General features: G+C 34.7%; 1 protein-coding gene across 3 annotated transcripts in view; it reads left to right on the plus strand.

The window, feature by feature from the left end:
* Nucleotides 1-325: 325 nt before the first annotated feature.
* Nucleotides 326-24703, plus strand: part of Scn1a (sodium voltage-gated channel alpha subunit 1) — an 88253-nt gene continuing 63875 nt past the window's right edge. For all 3 annotated transcript variants that reach the window (XM_076866474.2, XM_076866475.2, XM_076866476.2), the window contains exons 1-3: nt 326-589; nt 21612-21730; nt 24112-24201. In XM_076866474.2, the coding sequence (XP_076722589.1) occupies nt 326-589; nt 21612-21730; nt 24112-24201 (473 nt within the window). The remainder of the gene's footprint in view (nt 590-21611; nt 21731-24111; nt 24202-24703) is intronic.

The following is a 24703-nucleotide window of genomic DNA, read 5'->3' on the forward strand; positions in this document are numbered from 1 at the left end:
GGCAATTAACCTAATGTATTTTGGTTAAACTATATTTGAACAACTTCTTGATGTGGCCCAGCTCCTGTATCAGTAAAGAACAAGAGTTCATAAACAGGATGCTGAACAGAATGCTATACAGGAAACACATTTGTTAAGAATTTTTATTAAGCAATTACTTTTCAATTTGAGGAAAAAACAAAATGCTAAATCCTCAAGGTCATATTTCATGACAAGTATTATAAATATTAACAGCTCTTAACCTTCTCCTTAACATATCTCTGTTTTTTTTCTTAGGGATTTCAACTGCAGAGTAAATGGTAATTAAAATGTGCAGGATGACAAGATGGAGCAAACAGTGCTTGTACCACCAGGACCTGACAGCTTCAACTTCTTCACCAGAGAATCTCTTGCGGCTATTGAAAGACGCATTGCAGAAGAAAAGGCTAAGAATCCCAAACCAGACAAAAAAGATGATGATGAAAATGGCCCAAAGCCAAACAGTGACTTGGAAGCTGGAAAGAACCTTCCCTTTATTTACGGAGACATTCCTCCAGAGATGGTGTCAGAACCTCTGGAGGACCTGGACCCCTACTATATCAATAAGAAAGTGAGTGATTTTTGTCAGGCATATTTTGCTGCTAATTGCCTACTGCATATGTTGGACCACTGTAGCAATGTCATACTAAATTAGCACAGTCTTAATTATCCTTCTATTTAGAAATAAGACACATTTGTGGGTGTTTTATGCATATGCATGAGAAGTAAATCAATTATAACATATGAAGCTGTCCCAAATGCACTATGACAGATACCTAAAAATAAATGTTAGTTGTAGGCAGCTAAGCTAATGAGTTATTTTCCCCAGAAATTACATTTATTATGCAATTTATGTACTTTCTGCACTTGGAAATCTGGAAATCATCATGAGTTACAAAAACTTAAGAAAATATTAGTATTAATTTCTCATGAAAGAAAATTCAATATTGTTGACTTTCTAATTTCTGTATCATTAAAAGCAATACATTGATCAATTTCCTGAAGAAACTTTTCCACATGGAAAATAACTACACCAACTGCAATTTTTAAATTAGTTGATATTTTGGTAGAAATGTTTTGACATTGGTAAAAATTAGCAAAAATGTAAAATTCTGAAGAACCGTTTATAAATGATATTTTAATGCATAAGTTTTCTGTATCCATGCTTGAAATGAATACCTGGTATTAAGCACCTAATCTTTTATTACCAACGTGATTTCACCAAACCAAAAAGGAATCACTGACAGAAAATAAAAAAAAAGTTACTATATGGATTTTTAGTTTAATGTATGACTTTGGTTATTTTGCTACCTTTTATTATCTTTTTACCAAACAATACATTTGGGAACTCTGGGTGAAAGGTTAGAAAATAAATGTGACTAAACAAATAAAAGATTTAATTGGACAGGGGCCTTAAAATATCCCCAGAATTTTTAGGGATTTTTTATTGCTACCACAGTTTTGTTCATAGTTAGTGTTTGTTGAATGCACACACAAAGTTTGGCAATTTTACTATGTGAATTCAAGATGGTTTGTTAATCACTTCTAATTGACTTCTAAAGCTACAGAGACAAAATCATAACCAAGAAGATGACTCTTTCCATGTTTACATTTTTTTAAACTCTTCACTGAAGAGTATCCAAACTCCTATGCTTTGTCTTTATTTGTGAAAATATAAATGAGTGTTTTGAGAGGAACAAAATTTTTTCATGTTGAAAAGGAACTAATTCTCTATGTGGAAACCAGACCATCCAATCAATCTTTTCTTTGAAATAAAAGAGCTTTCAGACTGATAAAACCTATTGTCTTGTGGGGAATTCCCCTGATCTTGAAAACACTAAGTCCATAATGAATTATATATAACAAAGGACATAAAAAAACCCAAAATAATGCAAACCCATTCAAAATATCTAAAGGTCTTTAAATTGAGGGTAGAAGACCATCTCTGAGGAAATGAACTGTTAACCAAACTTTGTTAGGCTCCCATCTAAACTTGCCATTAATATTGCCCATCCTTATCTTCAAATTCATATTTTTTGAGGAAGGAAAAATATTCTGACATTTTGGAACAAATCACAGTGCGTGAGCAGAACAACTTGATAAGAGAAATATTGTTATCAGAAAGGAGTTTACCCCAAGGTTAGGTGCATCTCTTGCTTTCACATTGAGTAGACATCAAGCAAATCTTCAAATGTAAGTCATTTAGCACCAAAACGAACACAATTTTTTGCAGGGCTGGAATCCTTAAAAACCAACATGGCGTGGTTTATGCTCATGATTTACTTATGCATCTGACATTTTCTTCTTTTACATTTTAATGTTTTAAAACTGCCTGTAAACTGCCTGTATACTATTTTCTAGTCTTACTTTTTCTTTTATAACTGGATTATTTCAGTATTGAGGAATAGTCTTCCTCAATTCTGAGTGAATTTTCTCTGATTAAACTTGGAGTAGCTTAACAAAATTTCAAACTTTTAAGAGTAATATTTCTTTTAATATTTGATAACTGATTTTATTTAGAGACTTTATCTGAGATTGGTAATCTGTTCTTCATTAAAACAATATAGTGCACACACAGTACTTTTGGTGCAGCTGAAGGGTCAAATGGTGGAAAAATCAGTAAGTAAAATGTTTCTTGGAGCGAGATTTTGCATGATTGATGATATTAGAGATATAAATCTGTTTTGCAAACTGAAGTGAAATATGCAAACATCAGTTAGGCCAGTGGCTTCCCCAAAGTCGAACTCTTAATACTACAGTTAATGTGTCATTTGATAATGTATCAAGCATCTGGTTTCTTTCTTAGTAAAATATAGAATAAATAAATCAAGATGACCGTTTTAGTCCCTTTGTGCTACTATAACATAATACCTGAGGTTGGGCAATTTAAAATGAGCAGAAAGTTAGTAGCTCACAGTTCTGGAGACTGAGAAGCCCAAGACTGAGGGACTAGCACCTGGGTATGAAAGGCAGTAAGTGTAAGACAAAGGAGAGCAAGTGTGGCCTGAATTCACCCGTTACAGTGGCATCAATCCTACCATGCAGGTGCAGCCTTTATGATCTAATCATCTCTGAAAAGTCCCACCTCTTAATACCACAACAATGGCAATTACATTTCAACATGAGTTTTAGAAGGAGCAAACATTATAGCAATAGCATTGACTATAAAAATGGTTTCAGAATCCAATCTTTATAGTTTGGGTCTAAGTGCAATGTCATACATGCAGGGACTTTATGTGAAAGTAAATGACATAACACACTAAAGTTCACTGTGATCTTTTACAAAGACAATGTCCATGAGCTTATGGAAACATCACTGCTGCTGGTGTATTTTCCATTGACATATGCCCACATATTTTTATCCTCTATGCCCCAGTTTCAAATGTACAAATTATATAATATTCAAATATTCTACTAAAATTGTTAGAATAGTTGAAACCATGATCAGTGATATTATAATAATAACTGAAGAAATAATAGTAACCATCTCATGAACATTCCTGATGCAGGGAGCATTAGGTGTTTTACAGACTCTCAGATATTTTGAGCCTTCAGAAGTCCCAGGTAAGAACTAAGAAAAAAAAATGCTATCATAATAAAGTCACAGAATTTTATGTAATTCATCTGCCCTGAACAAGTGACCTTCAGAACATGATTCCAGGTTGGGTTTTTTGTTTATTTGTGTGTTTACTTTAGCTGTATAAAAGGCACATTTTGCTTGTGAACACATCTTTTCCCCCTTTTATGGGATGTATTTCAGTTTCTGTTCATAGCTCGGGTTGATGCACCATGTGCCTTATACATTCAAATTCTTCACTTGCTCTTTATTACAGAAAATTCCTCTGTTCTCATGTCCTTAAAATTACAGATGACTCATTAGTACCATGGGAAGAAATATCCTTTTGACAGTGTGGCAGTTTACTGGAAATAGAATGAGATATTTTAGATCTGCAGGAAAAAAAAAGTTTGTTAATTATGCAATGTAGAAATGTATTCACTTAAAAACTGTACTCTGTCCTTGACTGTCTCCTGATTGTCTCTTGGAGTATTTAAATACAACTGATCAGCTTCCCGAAAACTATGTGCACTCCTTCTTTACTGAGCCTGCATTGGAAGTCTTGCAAGAAAGGCTGCAAATTTATGCCTGGTCTGTTATTGTTGTTGGAATTTTAATTGTTATTTTAGGGTGTTATTTTAAATCAGCCTGAGGAAGTTTTTTTCTTGTAAAAGTAATTTAATAGAAAATCAGAAAAAGAATTGATAGTTAAAAGCTTAGGGTTCCATGAATTGTCATATAGACGGTGTCACATTGCCAATGGTTCTTTGCATATTGGCTCCTCTGTAACAACCTGTCACCAGGCCTCTCCGTTTCTTCCAAAGCACTGAAGCTGACTTCTAAATCTTCTTTCTTCCCATATATCATTTTTCTTATGCCCCTTTCTTTTTTGTCTCCTTCCAGTCTCTGACTCAGAATGTCCCAAGATGATAATGTTGGTAAATAAAATGATAGCTTACATTTATCGGATGCCTTTCATAAAGTAAGAGATCCTTCAAATGAAAGTGACCAAAACCCACAGAAAGTACTTTCAGGAGAAAAAAAAGAAAAAGAAAATGTTTGGGCTCAGTCTGGTTTTACTATGAAAAGACTCTACCTAAAATGACGTTATCAGGACAGTCCTTTTCCATTTTGAGCTCTGCTTTTACCCACGCTGGCTTCATTTATAGACTGGTTACCCCACAAGATGGGAGAAACTGCCACCAGTAGGTGCTGAGATAACATCCTACAGTCTAGTAACCCAAGAAAAAGGCTCATATTTTCTTCAAAACCTCTAACAAGTGTCCTAGAATTCCTTCTAATTAGGCTACCTGGTATTCTCTGAATCAATTACTGTGGCCACAAGTATATGAGATTATTTTTGGTCCGGGTTGCTGAGGAGTGGGTCATTTCCATTCGACCTACATAAGTAGACAATGAACATAGACTTTTTTTCCTAAATTGAAAAGAATAGAGACAATTAGAAAATAAAAGTCATGCTAGACAAGTCATAACAAAACGTATGTATTCTATATATTATGCATCAAGATATTTAAAATTCCTATTTAATCCATGTGTCCTTTCAACATAGCACTTGTCTTTATTTAAAACTAATGAAACTGGAGTTAAGTAGTTTTCCTTTGACCCAAAGCTAGTAAGTAAGAGACTAGGTTTAAAACCAGATCCATGAAGTCCTGTGGCCCCTTTGGTTTTGTGGTTATAGCACTAATGAGATCAGTGGGAAAGAAAAGTCGGTGGTAGATTCTTAATACATCTACAACTGCTATCCTGCCCCTCTACTCAGGCCACTTTGCAAATCATAAGTCATGTCTTCTGGGCTGGCAGTGTTTTCAAACCCTGACTTCACTGCTTGAGCATCCCCTGCCCTTGTAAGAACTAAAATCTTGGTGACTGGGTGGTCTGGAACAGCTTCTAAGTGATTAGGATTACATTTCCCACCAGATTCTAATAGGGTATTAAGCATCTTTTTTCAGAGACAATCAGTCCAGGAAACTTAAACTGTGTAACTTTGAAAGGAAGTAGCATTTGAATTTGGATCTGAAGACCCAAAAGGATGACAGTGATGAGTCTTGCAGGGGAAGGGAATAACATAAGAAGTCATGTAATAGGACTGAGAGTAACATAAGCAGAGAGTAAGATGAGGTTAGGGAGGTGGCCTGGTAGATAAAGGCACATTTTAGTAGATCTTGAAGTGTTTGAAGTGTATCTTGAAAGGAAAATGAATTCTCTAGAATGTTGTGAGTATTGGAGTGACACGGTCCACATTATGTTGTTAAAAAAAAAAAAAATCACTGTAGCTTGGCTGGGGTTATGGCTTAGCAGTAAGAGCACTTACCTAGCATGCAAGGCACTGGGTTTGATCCTCAGCACCACATAAAAATAAATAAATAAAATAAAGGTATAAAAATAATTTTTTAAAAAATCACTGCAGCCTCTCTATGGAGAACAGAATGAACAATTTGACAAAAGAAAATAAGTTGGGAATCTTTATGGAGGTTTGGTCTAGTACTGTGACAATGGAAATAGAGAATGCTAGATAGACACACAAGGTATAATTTATTTTAATTTATATATTTATTCTAATATGCTATACATGACAGCAGAATGCATTTCAATTCATAGTACACATATAGAGCACAATTTTTCATGTCTCTGGTTGTACACAAAGTAAAGTCACAACATTCATGTCTTCATGCATATACTTAGGGTAATGATGTCAATGTCATTCCATCATCTTTCCTAACGTCATACCCCATCTTTTCCCTTTTCTCCCCTTTGCCCTATCTAAAGTTCTTCCATTCCTCCCATGCCCCAACCCCGCATTCCCATTATGAATCAGCATCCACATATCAGAGAAATCACTTGGCATTTGTTTTTTGGGGATTGACTTACTTCATTTAGCATAATATTCTCCAACTCCATTTACCTTCAAATGCCATGATTTTATTTTTTTAAATGCTGAGTAATATTCTATTCTGTATATATTCCACATTTCCTTTATCCATTCATCTGTTGAAGAGTATCAATGTTGGTTCCACAATTTAGCTATTGTGAATTGTGCTGCTATAGACATTGTTGTGGCTGCATCATTGTAGAATACAGTTTTTAAGTCACTTGGGTATAAAAGAGTAGTGGGATAGCTGGGTCAAATGGTGGTTCCATTCCAAATTTTCCAAGGAATCTCCATACTGCTTTTTATAATGGTTGCACCAATTTGCAATTCCACCAGCACTGTATTAGTAGTATGCCTTCTTCCCTGTATCCTCACCAACACTCATTGTTGTTTTTATTCTTAATAGCTGCCATTCTCACTGAGGTGAGATGAAATCTTAGAGTAGTTTTGATTCACATTTCTCTAATTGCTAGAGATGTTGAACATCGTTTTATATATTTGTTGATTGATTATATATCATCTTCTGATAAATGTCTGTTCAGTTCCTTGTCCCATTTATTGACTGGGTTTTTTGGTGTTAATATTTTTTAGATTTTATATATCCTAGAAATTAGGGCTCTCTCTGATGTGCCTGTGGTAAAAAATTGCTCATTCTGTAGGCTCTCTATTCATCTCACTGATTGTTTCTTTTGCTGAGAAGAAGCTTTTCAGTTTGAATGCATCCCATTTATTAATTCTTATTTTATTTCTAGGGCTGTAGGAGTCTTATTAAGGAAGTCAGGGCCTAATCCAACATGACGAATATTTGGACCTAATTTTTTCTTCTATTACGCACAGGGTCTCTGGTTTAATTCCTAGGTCCTTGATCCACTTTGAGTTGAGTTTTTTGCATGGTGAGAGATAGGGGCTTAATTTCATTTTGCTGCATTTGGATTTCTAGTTTTCCCAGCACCATTTGTTGAAAAGGTTATCTTTTCTCTAATATATGTTTTTGGTGCCTTTGTCTAATTTGAGATAACTGTATTTATGAGGGTTTGTCTCTGTGTCCTCCATTCTGTACCATTGGTCTACAAGTCAATTTTGGTGTCAGTACCATTCCATTTTTGTTACTATTGCTCTGTAGTATAGTGTAAGGTCTGGTATAGTGATGCCACCTGCTTCACTCTTCTTGCTAAGGATTGCCTTGGCTAATCTGGGTTTCTTATTTTTCCAGATGAATTTCATGACTCCTTTTTCTATTTCTATGAGGAATGTCATTGGGATTTTGATTGGGATTGCATTGAATCTGTATAGTGCTTTTGATATTATGGTCATCTTGACAATATTAATTCTGCTTATCCAAGAACAAAGGAAAACTTTTTATCTTCTAATGTCTTCTTTAATTTCTTTCTTTAGTGTTCTTTAGTTTTCCTTGTAGAGGTTTTACCTCTTTTGTTAAGTCAATTCCCAATTTTTTTTTGTTTTTTTTTGTTTGTTTGTTTTTGAGGCTATTGTAAATGGGGTGGTTTTTCTAGTTTCTCTTTCAGAGGATTTGTCACAGATGTACAGAAATGCCTTTGATTTATGGATGTTGATTTAGTATCCTGTTGCTTTGCTGAATTCATTTATTAGTTATAGAAGTTTTTGGTGGAATTTTTTTGGATCCTCTAGATATAGAATCATGTCATCAGCAATGATAGTTTCAGTTCTTTTCCATATCCCTTTAATTCTTTCATCTGTCTAATCACTCTTGCTAATGTTTCAAAAACTATATTAAATAGAAGTGGAGAAAAAGGGTATCCCTGTCTTGTTCCAGTTCTTGGAGGGAATATTTTCAAATTTTCTCCATTTAGAATGATGTTGGCCTGGGGCTTAGCATAGATAGATTTACAATGTTGAGATTTGTTCCTGTTATCCCTGGGTTTTCTAGTATTTTAAACTTGTAGCGGTGTTGTATTGTTTCACATGCTTTTCCTGCATTTATTGAGATGATCATATGATTCCTGTGAATTATGTTTATTGATTTTCAAATGTTGAACCAACCTTGCATCCCTGGAATAAACCCCACTTGATTGTGGTACATTATCTTTTTGATATCCTTTTGCATTTGATTTGCCAGAATTTGATTGAGAATTTTTGCATCTATGTTGATTAGAGATATTGGTCAAAAGTTTTCTTTTATTAATATGTCATTGCCTGGTTTTGGAATCAGGGTGATGATATTGGCCTCATAGAATGAGTTTGGAAGTGTTCCCTCTTTTTCTATTTTATGAAATAATTTGAGTAGTATTGGTATTAGTTCTTCTTTGAAGGTTTTGTAGAACTCAGCTGAGTATCCATCTGTCTTAAACTTTTCTTGGTTGGTAGGATCCTGATGGCATCTTCTATTTCATTGCTTAAAATTGATCTGTTTAACTTGTGCATATCATCCTGATTCAGTTTGGACAAATCATGTGACTCTAGAAATTTGTCAGTGCCTTCAATATTTTCTATTTTATTGGAGTATAAATTTTCAAAATAATTTCTAATTATCTTCTGTATTTCTGTAGTGTGCATCATAATATTTCCTTTTCATCACAGATGGTAGTAATTTGAGTATTCTCTCTTCTTCTTTTCATTAGCATGGCTAAGGGTTTATCAAATTAATTTGTTTTGCCAAAGAACCATCTTTCTGTTTTGTTTATTTTTTCAATTGTTTCTTTTGTTTCAATTTCATTGATTTCAGCTCTGATTTTAATCATTTCCTTTATTCTACTGTTTTGAGGGTTGATTTGTTCTTTTTCTAGGGCTTTGAGACGTAATGTTAAGTCATTTATTTGTTGACCTTTTCTTCTTTTAAAGAATGAGCTCCATGCAATAAACTTTCCTCTTAGTACAGCCTTCATAGTTTCCCAGAGATTTTAATATGTTGTATCATTGTTCTCATTTACCTCTAAGAATTTTTCAATCTCCTACTTGATGTCTTCTGCAACTCATTGTTCATTCAATAGCATATTATTTAGTCTCCAGATGTTGTAGTATCTTCTGTTTTTTATTCTATCATTGATTCCTAATCTTATTCCATTATGATATGATAGAAGGCAGGGTAATATCTCTACTTTTTTATATTAGCTCAGAGTTGCTTTTTGGCATAACTTATGGTCTGTTTTAGAGAAGGATCCATGTGTGGCTGAGAAGAAAGTGTATTCACTTGTTGATGGGTAAATATTCTATACATGTCTGTTAAGTCAAGTTATTGATTGTATTATTAAGTTCTATAGTTTTCTTTGGAAGAACTATCCAGTGGTGAAAGAGATGTGTTATAGTCACCCATAATTATTGTGTGGTGGTCTATTTGACTCTTGAACTTGGGAAGAGTTTGATGAACGTAGATGCTCCATTGTTTTGGGAATATTTATAATTGTTATATCTTGTTGATTTATGTTTCCCTTAAGCAGTATGAAATGTCTTTCTTTATCCATTTTCATCAACTTTGGTCTGGTCTACTTTATTTTATATGAAGATGGAAACCCATGCTTGCTTCCGCAGCCCATGTGAGTGGTATGTTTTTTCCCAAACCTTCACCTTCAGTCTATGAATGTTGTTTTCTATGAGATGAGTCTCTTGAAGGCAGCATTTTGTTGGGCCCAGTTTTATTTTATTTTATTTTTTATTTTTTAAAAAGTTTTCTTATTTATTTATTTGTTTTAGTTATCAATGGACCTCTATTGTTTATTTATTTTTACGTGGTGCTGAGGTTTGAACCCAGGGCCTCACATGTGCGAGGCAAGCGCTCTACCACTGAGCCACAACCCCAGAGTTTGGGCCCATTTTTAAATCCAATTTGCCAATCTATGTCTTCTGATTGGTGAGTTTAGGCCATTAACATTTGGGGTTATTACTGAGACTTGATTTGTATTCCAGGTCATTTTTGTTTGTTTTTGATATTTAACTGGACTTTGTTTCTCCTTTGATTAGTTTTTCCTTTAGGGTAATACCTCCCTTTGCTGATTTTCATTGTTGTTTTTTATTTCCTCCTCATGGAATATTGTGCCAAGGATGCTCTGTAGTGCAGGCTTTCTAGTTGCAAATTCTTTTAACTTTTTTTTTATCATGGAAGATTTTTATTTTATCATCAAATCTAAAGCTTAATTTTGCTGATATAGGATTCTTGGTTGGCATCCGTTTTCTTTCAGAGCTTGGTATATGTTGTTGCAGGATCTGCTAGCTTTCAGGGTCTGGGTTGAAAAATCTGCTGGTATCCTAATTGTTTTCCCCCATATGTAATCTGATTCCTTTCTCTGTGGCTTTTAATGTTCTCTCCGTATTCTGTATGCTAGGCACTTTCATTATAATATGTCTTGGTATGGATCTGTTGTGATTTTGTACATTTGGTGTCCTGTTAGCCTATTGTATTTGATTTTCCAATTTATTCTTCATGTTTGGAAAATTTTTTGATATTATTTCATTAAATAGATGGTTCATTCCTTTGGTTTGTAACTCTATGCCTTCTTCTATTTCAATAATTCTTAAGTTGGGTCTTTTTATGTTATTGCATAATTCTTGAATGTTCTGCTCATAGTTTCTTACCATCTTCACTGTGTGGTGAATATTCTTTTCAAGGTTATATATTTTGTCTTCATTGTCTGAGGATCTCTCTTCTAAGTGATCTGATCAATTGGTGGGACTTTCTATTGAGTTTTTAATTTGGTTTATTGTTTCTTTCATTTCAAGGATTTCTGTTTTTTTTTTTCTTTTTTCAGAACTTCTATCTCCTTATTGAAGTAATCTTATGCTTTCTGTATTTGCTTATGTAGCTCTTTATCAAAATGATCTTTTGCTGCCTGCATTTGTTCTCCTAATTCACAGAACATTTTGATTATGTATATCCTGAATGCCTTCTCTGTCATTTCTTCTGCTGTGCTGGTCATGGTTTCTATTAATGTAATATCTTGGTTTTGGAGGGGCACTTTCTTCCTTTGTGTTTTCATGTTATTTCTGTGTCTTCCGTTTTAGCATTGCAGATCAGAGGTGTTACAGTTTTTACACTATTGGCTTATAGTGTCCCTGCAGGATTCCAATACCTCTCTTTTAAGGGGGAGAACAATATTAACAGATCCCAATACAAACAATATACAGCCTTAAACCAAATAGCTGCTATTAAGACATTTATGGTTTTGTCACAATAGACAGAAATGGTGAGTTTAATTATTATTTATAATATAAACAGTAGGTTTGAAGAAGGGTCAACCATTTCTGATGGCAGACAAAGAGAGAACCAAGGGTGAGATGTAGGATGAGATGTTAAGGAGGTAGGAGGTGAAGATATAGAGGTAATCGATATTAGGAAGCGTGAAAGAGGAATCTAAAGAAACTGGTTAGTAGCAGGAGATGAGAGAAAGTGATTTGGGGGAGACAAGTAAGTGGGAAGACAATAGTGAGAGTACAAAAAACAAATAAACATAAATATTAGTAAAATAAAAAATGTAAAAATAGGAGATGAAAGAATACACAACGCAACTGCAATATATTATTCAGACATCCCAGAATTCAATAGCCTAATTCATGAAAAGTACCTGGTTTCACAAATGTTGGTGATGTAAGGGCGGGGGAAGAGAGAGAGTGAAAAGAGAAAGAAAACAATCTCAAAGGAAGATACAAAGATTGTTTTTGTTGGAGATCAGTATCCTTCCTGCTTCCCTTCTCATTCAATAGGTGGGATTGTCTGTTGTTTGCTGGTATGTTCACCCTCAGGCTGGTGAAGGTTATTAGGGTGGGAGGGTTGGTCTTGGGAGTGGAGCTTCTGGAGATGAGATATAGCACTTGCTGGTCCCCTATGGGAGAATGCACCCCAAGTGTTAGAGTCTGTAAACAAGTCAGGATGGCGCCTGGCATTTTGCCAGATAAATGTTAGAGTCTGTAAACAAGTCTGGATGGCGCCTTGCAAAATGCCAGAGGGAGTGGTTTATGAGGTGGAGCCAGTGTGCCATTAAGTGTGGAGATTTCTTATTGGTTGACTGCTGTATCTAGTTTATGCTAATTAAGATAAGCTGTGTGGAATGTATAAATATTGATCTGGTCCTACAATAAACGGCTCCCTCTCCTGCTGTATCAATCTACACAAGTTGTTCGTCACCCCCCGGGTTATTTTGCTGCAGCTGGACTGCAGCACCCGAGGATCTTCTTTGGGATCTGATTGTGTGATGTGGTTTCCTGGTCTTATCTCCTTGTATCACATATAGACCTCACAATTCCTGGTCTCTAACTTAGTCTCTAAACTAGATCTCACTCCCTCCCTTCTTTTCTACTTCCCAATCAGGAACTTTTCTCTCTGGAGGTCTTGTGGGCTATGCTCTGGAGGCTGCACACCTGTCACAAAGAGTTGTTTTGTATTGAGTAGTTCAGGACCAGGTTTTGTGAGCTACTGACAGTGGTGTAGCTGCAAGCACTGTGCTGGGTTAGCAGCTGCCAGGAAGAGGGGGAGTTGTGGACCATGGGTACCTTGATATTGCTTCTAAGCCCTGGCAGGTGTCCCAAGCTAGGAGTTGCCTCAACTAAAGATGGCAACGAAGGTGTTTCAAGTTGGAGGTGGCTGCTTTCAGTGATGAGGTGTTGGGTTGGGTGGGGCCCGGTGGTTGCACTGGGCAACATGTTCAGAGATGCAGCTCTGTGGCTGGCAGCTGTCTCCAGACCCTGTGTGGTGTCCCCAGATGCACATTACCATGGTAGGGGACTTTGGGGTAGTGGTTGCAGTGTCCCAAGATGGAGGTGACTCAGGGAGCCCCATGTTAATAGATGAAGGTTCACGTGGGAGTGGTGGCCAAAGGTCCTGCAGGTGGGCAGTGGCCAGCTGTCCTGTGTGGGAGCAGTGGCCAGGATTCTGTCACGGGTGCTAATGGTTGTGGTCCCTGTGCTGACACTGAAGTCTGGGGTCCTGTGCGCACATGGTGGCTGTGATTCCTGCATGGGAGCACCTGTTGGGGGTCCTCTAATGACAGGCAGAGAAACAGTATTTCACTACTCGAATCCCCAGTCCCAGAGCGACACAGAATGCAGCCTCCCTCTAGTCTTTCATCTTGGATCCCTGAGGTATAATATTTAGGTACCAGACTGGGGAAAGGTGATAGCACCATTTTCTAAGATATGAAGTTTGGAAGGAAAGATATTGTACCTGAAAACTCCAGTGTGAAACTTAGTGTTGCTTTGAGAAATAGAAACGTTCCTCTCTGTGCACATCGGACATACAGAGACATACTACTAATATTTAACTTTTGTATTTATTTGACAATTTAAAATTTACTAAGGATATAGACATGTTTTATGTCATTTCATCCTCAGAACAACCCTAAGGTAGGTATTATTATAGTCCTCCCCATTGATTTGGGGAAATTGAGGAGGAATAATTTATTTATTATTTAAAATTTGCTCATAATTTACTCACACAGCAAATTTACAATCAAAACGTAACTCAGATTTACTCAGAATTTCTAGTAAAAGAGAGACTAACTGAGCGTTTAATAGTGTATGAAACTCATTGTATGTACTGATGATTCAGAGCTGAAAAAAAATACTGCACTTTCTGATTTTATCATTTTATATATGGTAGCAACCATATATATGTTTGTCCTCTCCATTGCTCCACTGAGGCAGATGTCAAGGCATCCACAGCCCTGGCTGACGAGTTCTAGCCAGGCACCTTCAGGGTTGTCTCTCCAACAGCCCAACACTCTATTCCACCCAGCTGAAGCACAGAGATGAGCCACGTTATGGACTCTCTTCTCTGGGTACAAATTCTATTCCTCTATATGAGCTTACAGCAGAAATTTTGAAAAACTGTGAGACATTAATCCCACAGATCTGTTTTGTTAGACTCATGTAATATTGTTAAAATATTTAGATTATTTTCCAACATTTATAAATCAGGAGATCTCTCTCTCTCTCTCTCTCTCTCTCTCTCTCTCTCTCTCTCTCTCATATGCACACACACACAAACACCAACACACACACCACCCACAAAATAATTCATATTTAGGATTTGTTTTGAAATATCAGATCTGGCATCAATGACTCACTTGCCAAAAAAATTATCAAGTACCTACAGTACCAACTGCCACCCACACTCTTTGGACATTTTAATTTTTAATCCATGTCTTAGAGAGTACATTTATAACTAGATGAATCCTATATATTACAATTGGCTGCAGACAAACAAGTGTCTTAAGTTTTTTTCGAGGCTAGTTATCCCTAATTTAAAGGGGAAAATTGAAAATAGGAGAGAAAAAAATTAAATGGTAAAAATGCTCACGTCAGAGACAGATTGAGAACCTGCAACAAAACTTTTCCATTCTCCAATAAGCCAGAGAAGGAGGGAAATCTTTGCCTCAATCCAAATGTTACAACAAATGGACAGCAGGTAAACCATTTAAAAATTCTCGGGAATGAAATGGAACTTGATGCCTTGGTATTGGTCTAGAATGAGAAATGTCCCCAGAGATCTACAGTAACAGGCATCTCTTGTTCTTCTATACTGTTCTTCATACCCAGAACTTTGAAGCACCTTTTTTTCTTGCCACATACCTGCCATTTGCCCTATCTGCTAGATGCTGTTCCCAAGCTAGAAGCATACATATCGGAAAGGTGGATTCCACCTCTCTGCAGGAGCTATAGCCAGATTTCCCCCTCCTGATTGATAGTAATATGTCAAGAAGAGAGATTTATATGTTATATCCCAACTTAGAACTCTGTTACCATGTTCAGGTGTCATTCTTTACAAGATAAATTTCCATGTATCATTAATTCAGAATTATACTTCATTAAGTATTACATAGGGCTAGATAGTAGCTCAGTGGTAGAGAATTTGCCTAGCATTTGCAAGGCCCTGTATTCAATCCCCAGCATCTTAGAGGAAGAAAAAGAAAACATTACATAGACTTTGGGGTCTGGAAAAAAATTACATATTTCTCTCTTGTAGAAAAATATATTCAAAGCTCAAAGTAAATGACTTTCAAATTTTCAGAATATAGCTGAAAAGAAAAACATGTTAAATATGTTTATCTTTTATTTTGAGGCCAAGGGATAAATTTAATGTACCATAATATTGCTACTTTTTAATACTGTTCATCATAATAGCTCATTTTTCTGTGTTACTTTTTTCCTTTTCCTGTAGCTTTCTTTTAAGTTAAAGCAATAAACTTGAAGTCATTCCTGTTATTTGGCAATTTTATGATTAAGTGTAGATGAAACACAAAGAGTTATGTCTTAATTATGTATTTTTAAAAACATAGGCTCTACTCAATGTATGTATGATATGTCAAAATATATTCTACTATCATATAGAACTAAAAATAACACATTTTTTAAAATAAGGTTTAGGCAGTGGTATATTTTAGAAAAGAAAACTGCAAAATAGTGGATTATTAAATTCAATGTTCATCTTGACAAAAAATTATAAACAAATCACTATCTATAAACCCAGAGACAGGAAAAGATTTCAGATCATAATAAGCACTGCTTTAAAAGTAATCTGTGCCAAACTATTGTAACATAATTATTTCCTTATTGACCATCTAATTAGATTGAGGGAAAAGATTTTAATACTTGTATACAATATAACCATTGATAATTTGGTCAAGTATTAGTGATTTTTTTTTAAATCACTACCTAACAAAAACAGACTGACAGCTCTGCTATTACAGAATCATCTGCATTATTTAATTAAAAAATGATACAAGATACTATGCATTGAAATTTGACCAATTGAATTGGAATCACAACATCTCTGTCAACTAAGTACATTTATTATCATTTCTCAAATGAGATAACTGAGACCCAGAAAACTGAAGTCTAAAATCTCACTCTAACAGACAACAGAGCCAACTTTTGAACCACACATCTGACTCCAGGGTCTGACTTCTTAATAAGATAAGTCCTACTTATATTTTATAGATCATTATAGTGTTGATTACCAGTGGTACTTATCAGTTTTTCCACATAACCACTTCCTTGTGTTTTCTTTAAAGCAAGAAATATTTTTAACTTGGCAAGGTTGCTAAAGAGAATCTGACCTAGCTGAAGGGTGAATGGCTGAGGTCTGGGTCTATGCTGTTCGATACAGGTCACACATGTGACTATTGAGCACGTGAAGACAGCCATGGCAGATTTAGAAGATTTGGAACAACAACAACAAAGATGTAAAATAACTCATAATTTCATTCTCAAGTGATAATATTTTGGATATGTGGGTTAAAGGAAGCATTGTTAAAATTTAATTTCATGTGGCACTTAAAAAATTTACAATGGTATCTGTAACTTAGATTTGTATTTCACATTATATTTCTCTTGGATAATGCTGATCTAAGTAAACCTCCACTAACTTTTCTAATTTACTTCTGTTAGTATAGGTAGTTGAACATTCTTTAGCTTATAAATTTCTTAGTCATGATGTGCATAAGTTTGTTTTCTTTTTAGTTGGTAGCACAGGAATGTGCAAACATTGTGCTAAACAGTTCATATATGTCTTTTATATTAAAATCAGCAATTGAACTTAAATTCAGGTTCATGCTACTTTGTAGCAATGTATCATATTGGCATTCAATAAATGTTATTTGATTTCAGCAACTATACTTATTTAAAAAAAATGTGACAAGCTAGGATAACCCCTAATGTGTGAATGTTGATTCCTGCAAAGATATCTGTCAAGTGACTTTTCACAAACAAAATTACTTTTGAATTCAGTCACAAAGCCATGTTTCAAACTTGTTTCAGTCATACAATTATTTATATGTTAAATGGTGTCATGAATTTCTTATAGTTCTTTTATAGAATGCAATTAAAATGTTGGTTTCAGCCCCATAATAGATGAACTGAGGAACAAACTTTAAGATAGTCATGATGTGACAGAATTTTACTAAAAGTCACACTGTTGGTGCCGGTAAATGGACCATCATGTCAACATTCAGATTAGCTGCAGAGTATAAGGAGAAACCTAATTCAAACTAGATGTTACTATATCCACCTTTTCTTCTCCATCAATTTTGAACTGTTCTTTTGTATTGAAGTGACTAAATGCAAAGCAAATTATCCTTAGGAATTGTGTAAATGCACGAAGTAGATTTAAGGGATGCTAAGATATTACTATGTCACCTAATATGTTCTTTTCCAATGTAAAAAATTGATCCTTTATTGAACATTTCTTAAAATCTTGATTTGCTTAAAGTCACAAAATATTTGTTTATAGTTTAAGGTATGGTGATATCTTGGCTAGTCTTTTGATTTTTCCCTCTTAGAGCTCTTTTCTATGTGTAAAATGCAGAAGGCAAGTGTCCATATGTTTTAAAATTCTGGAGTTACTCATTTGTTGTAAGTAAACAGTGTTTTTTTTTTTTAAATTAGCAATGTGTTAATTTTTTTAAGAGAGAGAGAATATTTTTTAATATTTATTTTTCAGTTTTCAGTGGACACAACATCTTTATTTTACATCTTTATTTTATTTTATGTGGTGCTGAGGATGGAACCCAGTGCCCCGCGCATGCCAGGAGAGCGCGTTACCACTTGAGCCACATCCCCAGCCCAACAGTGTTTCTTTCTGACTCTCCTCATCCTTCAAAACCATCAGTACCACTATTTGGAGAAAAATGTGTCTGAGTTTCCTTGGATACACGATCCTTTTGTTAATTTTTTTTTTTTTTTTTTTTTTTTGGAGAGAGAGAGAGAGAGAGAGAGAGAGAGAGAGAGAGAGAGAGAGAGAGAATTTTTTAATATTTATTTTTCAGTGGACACAACATATTTATTTTATTTTTATGTGGTGCTGAGGATGGAACCCAGCGCCCCAAGCATGCCAGGTGATTGTACTACCGCTTGAGCCACATCCCCAGCCCATCTTTTGTTAATTCTTAACACTACAAACTGAATGGTTAACTTCTTGGCTGTGTAAGAAAATGTAAAGAGGATGGATACCAATAGATGAGGGAATAAGCATCAGATCAGTTACAAATAGTAAATTTGAAGTTCCATATGGAACTTACTAACATAAAACGATAACATTTGAAATTCTACATACAATTACTATACAAGTTACTGTACAAGTCTATAAAGTTTTGCTTTATTGTGAGTCTACTGAAAATAAACCCACGATCACTAAAAAGTGGAAAACATGAAGTTTGTACAAAAACATATTCATTTCAACACTTGAAAAGCAGAGCTCTCACAGAAAAATATCCTATGAACATTATCTGTTAATGTTGGCATTATCATCACCTTCCCGGGTAGTTCTTGCAAGAATGTCATGCCCATCTGTATATCTTGTGAAAAATCAAAGCAGAACAAACTTTGTGTAGCAGAACACCATTAGCCCATTTATAAAATCAAATTATAAACATTTACACAATGCACATACAAGTTTTGTGAATATCAGGTTATAAAATAATCTCCTATACATTTTGAGTTTAATATACACATATATACATACATGCATACATACAAAAAATACATCCTGTTTCCATCTGAGGCTTGAACAACTAATAATTATGTCCATTGGTCTTTAACTGTTATGCCTAAGTATTAATGCATCTGTCAAAGAACTTTGGGATGAAAATTAGCTGTCAGCATTAGGGGTACAGTGCTTTCATTACATTTACCATTTTGAATACCAACCCTTCACACTTCCTTCTCAGGCACTTCTCTGGTAAGTTTCTTAGTCCTGCCTCTTTGACTTTTTAGTGCTCAAGGCAAACTTTTCTTTCTCTCCCACCCATTCTTTGGCTTCTCCACCTTTGCCTTTTGCTTCCCTGCCTTCTCTCTCATTTCTGTTTTCTTGGTGAATTTTCTCTGCTCCTGGTTTAGGCTGAGGGTGGTCAAGGAGCAGGAGTCCCTATAAGCTGTAATCAGAACCACCTTGAGCACCCTCACCCTCCAGTCCATGGTTTGGGCCACCTATGAGGTTGTAATTTCTTCTTCATTGTCTCTTTGTACCACTGTATCAATCGAAGTTATCTTATAATATTATCTGATAGGAGGAAATTCTTAGATTCAGAGTATATATTCTGTGTCATATTTTTACTGGTTCTCCTACTCTAGACCACATTATTTCTATCAGATTTTATTTGGGGTGTTTTTGAGGAAAGGAGATTTGCAGTTGGTGTGAAATGTGGACCCTACAGTCCAGAATTAGCTCAATTTTGCTCTTCTGTGGCTTTGAATGTTCATATTCCCTAGGGCAAAGGTATATGCATCCCACAAGTCTGTTCATGATTTATGGTGATTTCACAATGTCATTTAGGGGCAAATGCACTGAATGGATCAGAGGAAAACAGAAACTAAGTGCTGCACACAGGTGAACACACACACACACACACACACACACACACACACACACTGTAAATACACATTTTTTTGTGTATGTGGTGCTAGGGATTGAACCCAGGACCTTGTGCATGTGAGGCAAGCACTCTACCACCTGAGCTATATCACCAGCCCCTGTAAATTCACTTTCTGTGGTGAAATTTTCTTTTGTTTTCTGAACTTACTTCTTCACAAAGAATAAAGGAAGTGTACTTAGCAGTTAGGTTTCAAGTGGAGATTTTCTAACTGTTGCAAAAGGGAAGTCTCTTCTATAAAATGCAGTAAAAATAATTCTTAAAAAATCTATATGAAACTCTGATATACAAACTACAACCTCCTCCTTTTTTAAATTATTAGATTCAATAGACAAAGTTTCATCAAAGTGTCTTAAAAGCTTCTAAATAAGCTGTACTCTCAAATATTTGTATTTAGCTTATCACAGCTGAAGTTAATGACCAGCATTAGTTGAGGGACCATACTTTCATGGAAGATTTATGATATTTCTACCAAAACCAGTTAGGAAGTTCTATTTTCAAAGAGGAATTCCATAAATATGTTGGAGTAATTACTCATTTGAAAATCTTATTCTATTTGTAAATGGTAGTCGGAAAAGAAATGTAAAACCTCTTATTGACCTGAAGACTGTGAAGAATAAACCATTATCAAAGGTTCTTACTAGAAAATAAATATGAAGTTACAGTGCTATGTCCTTAATGGCTCTATGCAGATATGCATCCTAAAGCTAAAAACAAGGCTTTAGAGAGTGGGTGAATTTACATTAAAAAAAAAAAAAAAAGCTGACCTGGTAGCTCAAGGTCATAGTACTTGAATGAGGTTCTGGGTTACTAGATAGATAGATAGATAGATAGATAGATAGATAAACAAAATTCTCTTCCTATAATATGTTCTTCACAGAGAAAGTAGCTTTCTCTTACCTTTGGCTATGACTATAAGTAAGTGCCTTTAAAAGCCCTGAGTCACAGTCCTTTGTACACTATTGTATGTTGCTTCTTAAAGTTTTTTCTCTGCATACTATCAATTGTGATCAAATAAGTCTTAGTTTTGAAATGGAATTCCATTCACATTCATGGATCCTGGTTCTTTGGGGACTTTGAGCTTTTCTTCTGGGCAAAGAAATCACCACATGCAATAAAGTCAGTTGGGAGTAGAATTCAGTGTGTCAGCTAACTCAGAAATCCCAATACAGAATTTAGCGCTCTCAGTCAACAGACACTCTCCAGGGAACTTGGCCTCCAGAAATCAATTATTGGATCACATCCATCTAAACCAAGAATGTGTTTGAGGGTGACTGCTTTTATTTTCATTTACCAGTAAAGTGATAATGTTTATTTTATAAGCAACATGGTAACAAAATTTTTATTACAAAAATAGTATCAACTCTATTGAATGATTTTGCATTCCACAGGATTAATTTTTCAAGATATTTTAATTGGGAAAGCTGAAATCATTATAAAAGGAATTTAGTGTCTTAAAGACTTTTAGAATGAAAGTGAATTGTTCACCCATTTAAGAATTCCATTTAAATCAAACTTTTAAAATATTAAGAAAATAAATAAATTATCTTGGCTAAATTTCCTATGTACAATGAAATTATGTACAATGAAATTACAGCTAAGTATTAGGTAAAAGGTAAGTGATGTCATCAAATTCCCTCTTTAGTGAAGAGATCCAGTAATAGTGTCTCTTCATGGTATGTATCATAAATTATGATCATCCTGATTTCTTGTGCAACATTGGAATTATTCCTTATAGAAAATAACAGAAAACAGTAATAAAATTGAAATTGTTTACACTTTTATACTTTTGTGTTGTGTTCCTGTCTTACAGACTTTTATAGTATTGAATAAAGGGAAGGCCATCTTCCGGTTCAGTGCCACCTCTGCCCTGTACATTTTAACTCCCTTCAATCCTCTTAGGAAAATAGCTATTAAGATTTTGGTACATTCATATCCTTTTTCAAGTAATTAATGTTAACTGTTTGTACATAATCTATAAGTGATTTATACCTAAATACAAAATTAAATTACTTATACTCTACAGCTTTTATCAGTCTCATTTGTCAGATAAGTCTTATTCTTAAAGTTGATTAAGCACAGATGTCATGGGAACTTACAAAGTCTTTAACATTACATATGTGTATACATATGTATGTATAGTTGTTATCTTTCTAAAACACTTGTATGTATTGAGCCCTACAAATCTAATACAAAATATCTATCTTTATGTTTACCATCTTCGTAGAAAGATGTGTAGAATTTTAAGTGAATAATGACATAATAATAAAGAAATCTACTTCCAGAGTCGGGGTCAGCCATAGCTATATTCTAAAACAATTTAATATTCTGTAGAATAAACTTGTAGGTATATTTCCATAGAAGATTATCAGATGACCTTGATCAATACTTCATTAATTCTTGAACTTCACTGATAATTTTTGTAAAGAAAGTACTGAAATATTGGCTGAATTCCAAATTTAAGCCACTGAATTATGATTCAGTCATGTAAAACTGATTGCTTAATAAAGACTTTGGGAGTTGATGAAAGAAACTAAGATTATATTTCCAAATGCTTTGGGGATTTAGCTTTGTGATTCCTACTGGTTTAAAAAATCCACTGCAACTAAATTCATCTGTTGATATTTATCAATGAAAACTCCATTCCTTTTTGTGTTTCATTTGGTGGTTCTGGTATTAACAAATAAGGAAATACTATTATAATTATCATAAGCCCATTCTATCTGATTTTAATAAAAAGTTTCTAAAATCTAAAAGGTTGGGTTGAAGGTGGTGTAGCTCAGAGGCAGAGCACTTGCCTAACAATTACAGGCAAGGCTCTGAGTTTGAGCTCCAGCACCTGAAACAAGACAAAGTACAACAGTGAAACAGAAAAACAACTAAAAAACATAACTAAGATACCCTTCTATTTTAAGCTGATTGTAAGAGGTATAAATGTGCTATTATTAAAATTTAAATATTTGAAATTAAAAATTGCGTGTTCAGGGTTTTTCCACTTCTATGTTTCCTGTCTTAGTTTGTATTCCTAGTGCCATCATGTGGTCATTTGATGTAAACTTTTTTTTTTCAGTTGATGGAAAATTTTCATTTGGGCAGTAAACTATAGTGAAAAGAATATTGTGTCTAAAGACAGAAAACCTGCATTCTGTAGTCCTGGGCCAAGTTATCTAATTTCTCTAGAGCATAAGCCTTAATTCTCTGATTTCTAAATGTAGTGATAAGACTCCTTGTTTTCTAAGGTCCCTGTCACAGCTGCAACTCCATTATGCCTTCCTCATTTGTTTTAGCTAGCACTTAGAGCATCTTTCCTTATATACAGGCACTGCTCCAAGCATTTCACACACATTAACTCACTTAACTTGCCCACCAGAATGATGAAATCTCTTCATTATCAGTTCCACTTTATCAAAGTAAGTGGAGACACAGAGAGGTTCAGTAGCACAGAGAGGATAAGTGACTCACTTGAGGTCACTTTGCCTTGTTGAATTTTAATTACATTCACATCATATTAAATCTTGACCTTCAGGAATATTCACTTTTCATCTTATCCAATGCTGCTGCACTTGTAGAAACTTGGTCAAAACTGAAAAATCCAATACTTAGTATCATGCTGTCTTTGACCAAAAAAAATGTTTTCACATGTTGAAATATATTGAATGACATGTATGGAAGAAATTTCAATATTACAGACATGTATTCTTCCTCAACAATTAACTATTAGAATTAGTTGAAGCTAATGCTCTCTGTTCAAAATAATATGCAACTCTACAAGGCACAGAAAGCCTTCCCACCAAAGTTTTCTGAGAAGTGAATATATTTGTTCAATAATATTTGCAAAACCAACACCTTATACCAATACAATAATGTCTTCTTATGCATTATTTCATTTAACATAAACAGCTATTCTGTGAAGGTGATATTATTACTCACATTGTACAGATAAAGAAATGAAATTTGCCGGGCATGATGGCACGCGCCTGTAATCACAGTAACTTGGGAGGCTGAGAGAGGAGGATTGTGAGGCAGCCTCAGCAAAAGTGAGGTGCAAAGCAATTCAGTGAGATTCTGTCTCTAAATAAAATGCAAAATAGGGCTGGGGATGTGGCTCAGTAGTCGAGTGTCCCTGAGTTCAATCCCTGGTACAAAAAAAAAAAAAGAAAGAAAGAAACTAAAATTTAAAGAGATTAGATGACTTGCCCATGATATATTTATCACTGAGTACTGGTTGAACTATAGTTAAGGTTTTTTGATGTTAGTTTTATATACTAGTTAAATTTGTATTTTGTTTTGTGTGTTCCTTAACAATAACCTACATTATTCAGCATGCTAATTATGTGCACTATTTTGACAAACTGTGTGTTTATGACAATGAGTAACCCTCCAGACTGGACAAAGAATGTAGAGTAAGTTCGAATTCTATATTTATATGTATAAACACACATATACAAAATTTCAAATTTTGGAACTATGTCTTCATGTATCTTTGAGATAAAATTGAAGAACACTTGTATTAAAGCCATTTTAGGCACATTTATGCAACAAGAAGACTTGCTGGTATTAGATTTCATCTTTCTGTTTTGCTTATACCTGATGGTCACTAGAAGTCCATCTTTCTTGGACATTTTACCATTTTTTTTTTTTGCTGTAGAATTAACATGTCCAGAGAAAATGTGTTGAAAGAAATTGCAGAAGAGGTCCAATATGATGGATCTTGAGTTCAGTTCAATTCCATAATACCCATTTTGTCCCATTGTCCCAGATATGGGACATATAGAAAAACTTAAATTGAGCAACAAATATACCACTTATGGTAACTTTAAAATAGAATTTGAATATTATTATGTTATTGAAAACTTGGAAGTTAAGGGATTAATTCAGTGAGTTAAGAATTAAGAGCAAGTTATA

The sequence above is a fragment of the Callospermophilus lateralis genome, chromosome 9, assembly GCF_048772815.1.
Source record: "Callospermophilus lateralis isolate mCalLat2 chromosome 9, mCalLat2.hap1, whole genome shotgun sequence".
Lineage (NCBI taxonomy): Eukaryota > Metazoa > Chordata > Mammalia > Rodentia > Sciuridae > Callospermophilus > Callospermophilus lateralis.